Raw genomic sequence first — 8,055 nt, forward strand, 5'->3', positions numbered from 1 at the left:
GTCCATGTGTCGTGCCAGCTCTCCTGATCCTGAAGAAGGATAAAACGTGGCGTAAGTGTGTGGATAGTCGCGCAATCAATAAGATCACCACGCGATACCGATTTCCAGTACCTTGATGACCTTTTGGATAAGATCGGTAAGGCCACTATTTTCACTAAACTAGACTTGAATAATGGATATCATCAGATTCGGATTCGTCGTGGAGATGAATGGAAGACAACTTTCAAGATCCGTGAAGGATTGTTCGAATGACTCGTTATGCCATTTGGTTTGTCTAATGCTCCTAGCACATTTATGCGAGTCATGAATCAAGCTCTTCGTCCTTTTATTGGAAGATATGTTGTCGTTTACTTTGACGACATTCTCGTATTTAGCACATCCATCCATGACCATCTCGATCACTTACAAGACGTTCTAGTTGCTTTACGATGCGAAAAGCTTTTTGTAGCAAAGCACAAGTGTGAATTTGGCGTCTCAGAGGTTTTATTTCTTGGTTATGTCGTCTCTGCCGCGGCACTATGGGTGGATCCGCAGAAGGTCGCCACAGTCGCCTCGTGGCCCACACCAAAAACGGTCTTTGAAGTCGGTAGCTTCCATGGGTTAGCATCCTTCTATCGACGTTTCGTGAATAACTTCAGCGCCATCATGGCTCCGTTACAGATTGCATGAAGAACATGTCTTTTATGTGGACGCAGGAAGCTTCTCAAGCAATTGAGCTTATTAAAACTAAGCTCACGACAGCCCCTATTCTGGTACTTCCCGACTTCGACCTGCCTTTTGAATTGCATTGTGACGCAAGTAAATTAGGTATTGGAGCGGTCTTAAGTCAGCAAGGTCGCCCTATTGCTTACTATAGCGAAAAAATGGCTGGTGCTCGAGCTCGGTATAGCATCTACGATATCGAGTTTTATGCAATCGTCCAAGCAATTAAACATTGGCATCACTATCTGGCTCATAAGGAGTTCATACTCTTTTCAGACCACGTCGCGTTGAAGTATCTCGGTACGCAAGACAAGATTTCGTCACGCCACGTCTTTTGGATAGCTTATTTACAGCAATTCACGTTTGTGATCAAGCATCAGTCAGGAAAGCTTAATAAAGTAGCGGATGCTTTGAGTCGCCGTCATGCGTTGGTGTCTACATTACGGGTGAGCGTGACTGGATTTGAGTGCTTTGCGGAGCTATACGCGACGGATCCATTCTTCTCTTCGGTCTGGTTGGATCTCACTTATGGAATACGATCCGATTATTCTCTGGTCGATGGCTTTATCTTCAGAAACAATTGATTGTGTGTGCCTGATTGTAGCCTCCGGCTACAGATCATCGTGGAGTTACATCACGAAGGCCATATAGGACGGGATCATACATTTAAGCTGGTCACCGACTCATACTTTTGGCCTACCTTGCGGCGTGACGTCGAACGGTTCGTGGCACGGTGCACGACTTTTCAGAAGGGTAAAGGACATGTGTCTAATGCTGGTCTCTACCTTCCTTTGCTTATTCCGACTCAGCCATGGAGTGATATCAGTATGGACTTTGTGCTTGGTCTTCCGCGAACCCAACGCGGCAATGATTCGATCTTTGTGGTTGTCAATCGATTTTCAAAAATGGTTCATTTTATTCCTTGTAAGAAGACAACGGATGCTGTGCATATTGCCACCTTATTCTTTCGTGAAATCTATCGATTACATGGTCTTCGGACTTTTATAGTTTCCGACCGTGACTCCCGTTTCATCAGCCACTTTTGGCGTTCTCTTTGGAAGCTACTTAAAATTAGTTTGAACATGAGCTTTATGTATCATCTTCAAACTGATGGCCAAACAGAAGTTGTTAATCGAAGCTTGGGAAACATGTTGTGCTGCTTGGTTGGTGGTAACGTTCGGTCGTGGGACTCTCTTTTATGTCAGGCTGAGTTTGCTCATAACCATGCTCATAATAGGAGCCTTGGTTTTAGTCCGTTCAAGGTGGTTTGCGGCGTGATTCCGCGCAGACCGTTGGCTCTGTCTCCTCTTCCTCAACCCGGCGAGTTCCATGGGCGAGCATTGGAGCTTGTTGATGAGATAGTTGAGGTTCATGCTCGGGCTCAAGATAACTTGGCAGGCACGGCAATCAAATACAAACGGTCAGCGGATAAACGGTGTCGAGAGGTACATTTTCAAGTTGGTGATCACGTCTGGGCTGTGTTGATCAAGGAACGATTCCCTGTTGGTCAATACAACAAGCTCAAACCGCGCAAATTTGGACCTGTTCGGATAGTCGAGAAAATCAATGCAAATGCCTATCACCATCGTCTTCCTTCCCATATACATACCGCCGATGTGTTCAACGTGAAGCATCTCTTCAAGTTTGAGTCTGATGACGACATACTTTTGGGATTCGTGGATGAATCTCTCGTACAGGAGTGAACCTGATGTAGCGTACATCCTTAATTACACCGGCTTTGGTTTTCTATATTTCTTTTTCTATGATAGTTTGCTTTTCCTTTTATAATTAGGTTTGGGTTTTGCTATTTAGCCGACTAAGGCTTTTATGTTTACTATATATAGCGTCTTCTCGGCTTTGTGAGAGATACGACTTTGATTATTGAAATATAAATTTAGGGTTTTGTTTTAAACAATTCTTGAATCCTTACTTCTGGGCATTCTCTAAGAATTCAACAGACTTAAAATGGCTAAGATAACAGTGATTCTCAGAATTCAACGTTACTTTTGCATTATCGGTTACTATACGGTACTTCCGCTCCGTCAAAATGGCTGGCAGAATGTTTGACAAAGGCGAATGACACCTGTCGATTGATGCCACTCTGGAATCCTCTGCATGTCGTTGTCTCAAGAGTTGAAAGTGGCGTGATGAATGATAATTTAACAGTCTTCGAACGACACTCCATTGGCGTCAATCGATGCCACTCTGGAAACTAAACAGTCTAAACAGAAAGTTCAAGTAGGGACACTCAGACACACACGTCCAAGTATGGGGATATGGGGAAAAGGGTAAAAAGAAGAGAGATAAAAAAGAACTAGGATTTTTCAAAATTAATTTTGCTTTCACTATGCACGGTTAACGTTTTATAAGCAAAACTCCGTTACGCGAATATAAATATATGAGGTCTGTTCGTTTCATAGACGCCACATCCAGCGGCAGCGGCAAAATAATGAACGGTGAACGAGAAGCCGATGCCGCTGATATTTTCTGCGTCCGTTTTATCCTCTGTTTGTTGCCGCACGACTGCAATATCAGTCAGCCGTGGTTCATCTGTGCTGTGTTGTTGTCGTTAAAGCTTTAATTTTTTGACGCTACCGCTGCGTTCCGCGGTGATGAAACGAACAGAGCTATGGTTCCTGACGTGATTTACTTTCCAACACAGTTGAATGATGCCCACAGATTGTTCCCCTACTCTATTCTATTTCGATGGCACTATATCCAGCTTCTTTTTTCTCTTTATACAATTCATTATCTAATAAATCTTGTCGACCTTGCGGATTCCCTGCAACAGCATGTGCTCCAGCCAAAAGAATTGCATCAGCAAAATTTCTCTCACCCATTTCAACCAATTTAATTCTCACACGTTCCCCTAAATCTGTATTCCCATAGACTCTACAAGCAGCTAGCAAAGCACGCCAAGCTGTTGAGTCGCTTGTGATAGGTAAATTCTGCATCAATTCATATGCTTCCTCTAACTGCCCTGCTCGGCCTAAAAGATCAACCACACAGCCATAATGCTCAACTTCAGGTATGAAGCGGTATACCTCAATCATCCTCTTAAAGCATATGATTCCTTCCTTTACCAGACCTCCATGGCTACAAGCATTCAACACAACCAAGAAAGTAATGTCATTGGGCTTCACATTGTTGTTCTCGACCTCCATCTTATAGAAAAGATTTATTGCTTCTCTTGCTAGCCCATGCGCTCCATAAGCTGAGATCATTGCGGTCCAGGACTTGACATCCTTGTTCTTCATCCTATTAAAAATTTCAACAGCTTTGTCAAGCATCCCTAGTTTTGCATACATATCAACAAGTGCGGTTCCCAGTACTGCATCCAAAGCTATTTTTTCCTCTTCCACCAAGTCTGCAACGCTCTGTCCTATGGATGATGCTTCGTAGCTCGCACAGGAAGACAACAGCCCAACAAATGTAGATGAATTTGGTTTCATTTGTTCATACTTCATCTGCCTCAGTAGCCATAAACAATCTTCCAGTAGACCCATTTTGGCATACTGGTCAATCATACAATTCCAGATAACAACGTCCTTCCTTGCAGCACAATCAAAGATCCTGCGCGCTGAACTCATGTCCCCAATTTTGGCGTAAATACCTATCAAAGCAGTGATTAAATGCAACTTAAGATCAAGGCCAGTCTTGATAGACAACCCATAAGCAGATTCAGCTCCTAACAAGTCTCCAAGATCACCAGTAGCCGAAAGAAAGCTAAGCAGCGTACTAACACTAACAACGATCTCACTTTTCCGCATATCCCTGAACAAATACAGAGCCAACGAAGGTTTAGAAACCTGAAGATACCCGTTCATCAAAGTACTAAACGAAACAGCATCGACCCTCTGCGGCATTTCGTCAAACAGTTTCCGAGCATCATTGATCCTCCCAGAGACACAGTAAAAATGAAGAAGAGCGTTTCTCAAATCGGTAAACGGCATGAACCCAGATCTCAATACGATCCCATGCACACCCTCACCGATTCTACTACACAATCCACGAGCGCATGATTTTAGAGTTGCGATGAAAGAGAAGCGATCCAAGCTGAAAGCTTGAGCTCTCAATTGGTTAAAGACCGGAAAGGCTCGCTCTGGCTCGTCGCTGATAGAATAACCTCTGAGCATTGTGTTGAACATGAAGAGATTAGTGTTGGAGACATTCTCGAAGATCGAGGAGGCGTATCGGATATCTTGAAGAGAGGAAGCAATGAGCTTGCTCACTGTGAAATCGTCCTTGTCGATCCCTGTTTTCACCATGTAGCCATGGATTCGACAAACTTGGGCAACGTCTCTGCAACATCTTAGATCTTCGATAAGTTTCTGGAACCGTGGAGATTCAATGCTTGTTGTTGTTGTTGTGTATAGACTCATACGACGCAACGTGAATATGCCAAACGTTATCGCCAATGCCATCGGTAAACGCCAGCTCACGGCGGAATAGAAAACACGGTTTAGGTTTTTAGCTTAAGAAGGTCATCTTGGGCTTTCATTCTCTAATGGGCCTGTTTGTACGATTGATAAAAAGCTGTACTACAACAAATTTATGGGATAAAACAAATTAAACAGCAGAGACACTAGTTTATAAAGTCGATATGTCCTCTATTTTGCTTTGTTTTCTCTTATACACTAGGGGTTAGGCTCCGCGCAAGCGCAGGATTATAGATGTAGTTTTTTGCATGATAGCAAGGAGAAACCGAAGTTTGTGAAGTTGTTAAAATTGTGTTGTTGCTGTTGTCGGAACTGTTTATTTTGTGTGTTGTTGGCGGGATATGAACACCGTAGTTTTTTGTATTGTTCTTGTGTATATTTTGTGTGGGAAGAACATGTGAAATGCTGTTTATTTTGAGGTTGTATTTCTTTCAGCGATAAATTTCTATATTCTCAACAAATAATTATATTATTTGGTTCTCTGAATGTGTTTATGGGCCTTTTTAATGGATTTTAAATTTTATATAGTTAGTTTATTGTTTTTATGGGCTGTAATGTATCTTATGAACGTAATTTTGAAGTTTATTGCAGAATTAATAACTGATATGACATCAATAATATCGGGTTCATAAGCCAACTTCTGAAGATTTCAAAACTGAATAGTTGCTGGTAATATTGTCGTGCATGTGTAAATTTTTGTTTTATCCTGTCAATAGTACATCTATTGAGTACAGTTTTAGTATTACTAGGGACATTGCCTCCGCGCAAGCGCGGGGTTGTGGACAGATTTCTTGTTTCATCTAAATATTTGCTACGGTTATTGTAGTTGTGAATTTTGCGTCTTGAGTTGTTTTTCAAGTTTTTTTTATTGTTATATGGTTAGAGTTATGATGATGAACTCTGTATACATTGTTCTCCACGTATGAAGAACTAAACTGTGTTAGTAATGTGATTGATATAGTTCGTGTTGTTGTTTGCTGTGTCACTGAGACTTATTGTTTATTTGTCTTTTTAATTTGTTTCTTGTATTGTTGATAGTACATAAATTATATTAAAGTTGTTGAGAATACCTTTTGTTTCTGGATATTTTTTTCTTCAGTTTAGTTGTGTAAGTTGTGTGTATTAAGAAATAATTTTTATTATTTTTATTATGTTTGTTATATGTTTTTATTTTATTTTTAAATTTTTTGCTCTTACCGGACCTTTAAAACAAATACATGAAAACTTGTAGAAATATAAAATGAGTGACAGTTTGAGTATTTGGGCTTTAATGAGTTTTAAACGAATATGTATTTCTCATAAGAAGACAATAGCATTGACATGTTGACATTGGGCTGTAAGCTATTTTTATAAGATAAGAGGAGTGAGCAGGTGGAGCTGTTGTTGCCGCTTTTGTGTTTGTCGGGATTGTCTCTTGTATCTTATGTTGTGGCTGTGTTTGTTTATCTTTTATTTGATGGGTAATATGTAAACAAAAATCATTGTTAGTTGTATTTATCAGAGTTCATAACTTACTCTGCTTTTTTTTGTTTAGGTAATTTCACTGATCTTGGTTGTCGTCTTCGTCTTCTTCGTTGCGAAAGTAAGTTTGTAAATTGTTAAATAGCTGGCCGTGTAGTTTGTATTTGTTTAGCTGACTCGATGTATATGTCGTTGTGAAAGTAAGTTTGTAAATTGTTAAATAGTTGACCGTGTAGTTTGTATTTCTGACTCAATATATGTGTCTTTGAGTTTTAGTTGAGGTGATTGGTTTGATATATTTGTTTTGAAGTTTATTTCTAAGATTGGACAAAAGAAAGAGGTGATCATTAATGATTCGTCTTTTTTGAAATTCTAGTTTTTGGTGTTTTGATTGTTTGGGTTGTTGTGGTTTCTTTTAAGCTGTAAAATAAAGATTGTAAAACGTATTCTTAATATCTAGCTTTCATAGCAGCTAAGCTTTATATAAAACAATGAGGATACTAGTCTAAAAGCACTTAGGATGTTTATTGTAACAAATCGATAATTATCCAGTAAAAGAGAAATATCTATAAAGTCAATAATAAAGTTTAAACCGGTATGATGTTGGTTTGGATTACTCGTGACATAATCATGTCACACACTATACGATTTATATAAGAGAAGAATCAACGCGAGGCGGAACAAAAATTATAAAGGAGTGAGTATAGAACATCATTGATTGATAAAAAAGGGTCACTGTAACAGTGATTACAGAGGAAAGAATCAGTGGAGGCAAAGTGGAAAAGAAGAAGGTCGACGACGCTTCCAAGGAAACATAGGATTAGGCGTATTGTGTTTAATATGGGCCAAAGCAAAATTGTATGACCCACACGAAATGTCCAGTTTCAATCTTCACTATTCAAAAAGATTGTGACGTACCTAAACAAATACTTCCAGCCTTTTATTGATCGACAAAGTGACATAGACAGTTTCAAAACTCTCTCAATTCTTCTATATAGTGGTACTAGTTATACATCTATGTTTATAATGGAATTATATAGTTTGCATAAGATTTTTAAAAAATTTATTACCTTATTATTTTGTTAAATTATGACATATTTAATACTAATCCAATTGAAATGAAATTTATTAATTTATCAAATATTAATATATATGTATATATAATTTATATGATTATAGACTTTATAGCCGTATAGATTTCAAGCTAGCTTATAATATTCGTAGAGAAAGTAACAAACGATAGTAAGGAGAAAAGGTGAGGACACAAACCCAGCTCGTCAAGCAGTCTTGAGATGTTCGCCACAAACCCTTCTTGATCGAACCATCTTATTACATCAGAGTATAGCTCTGGCAAAAAAGCTAGAAAGAAGCTTGTAATCTACATCAACAACAGTTGTCCAAAAAAAAAATCTACATCAACAAACCTATGAACCTGTTTAATAGAATTTTTCAA

At 39.2% G+C, this 8,055-nt stretch overlaps 1 protein-coding gene across 1 annotated transcript; it reads right to left on the reverse strand.

The window, feature by feature from the left end:
• Window positions 1-3,003: 3,003 nt before the first annotated feature.
• Window positions 3,004-5,161, reverse strand: LOC106412885 (pentatricopeptide repeat-containing protein At1g26900, mitochondrial-like). Its single transcript, XM_022693782.2, has one exon. The coding sequence runs from the start codon at window positions 5,124-5,126 to the stop codon at window positions 3,396-3,398; it is 1,731 nt and encodes a 576-aa protein (XP_022549503.2). The 5' UTR covers window positions 5,127-5,161; the 3' UTR covers window positions 3,004-3,395.
• Between the last annotated feature and the right edge of the window lie 2,894 nt (window positions 5,162-8,055).

Source organism: Brassica napus, chromosome A10, assembly GCF_020379485.1.
Source record: "Brassica napus cultivar Da-Ae chromosome A10, Da-Ae, whole genome shotgun sequence".
Classification (NCBI taxonomy): Eukaryota; Viridiplantae; Streptophyta; class Magnoliopsida; order Brassicales; family Brassicaceae; genus Brassica; species Brassica napus.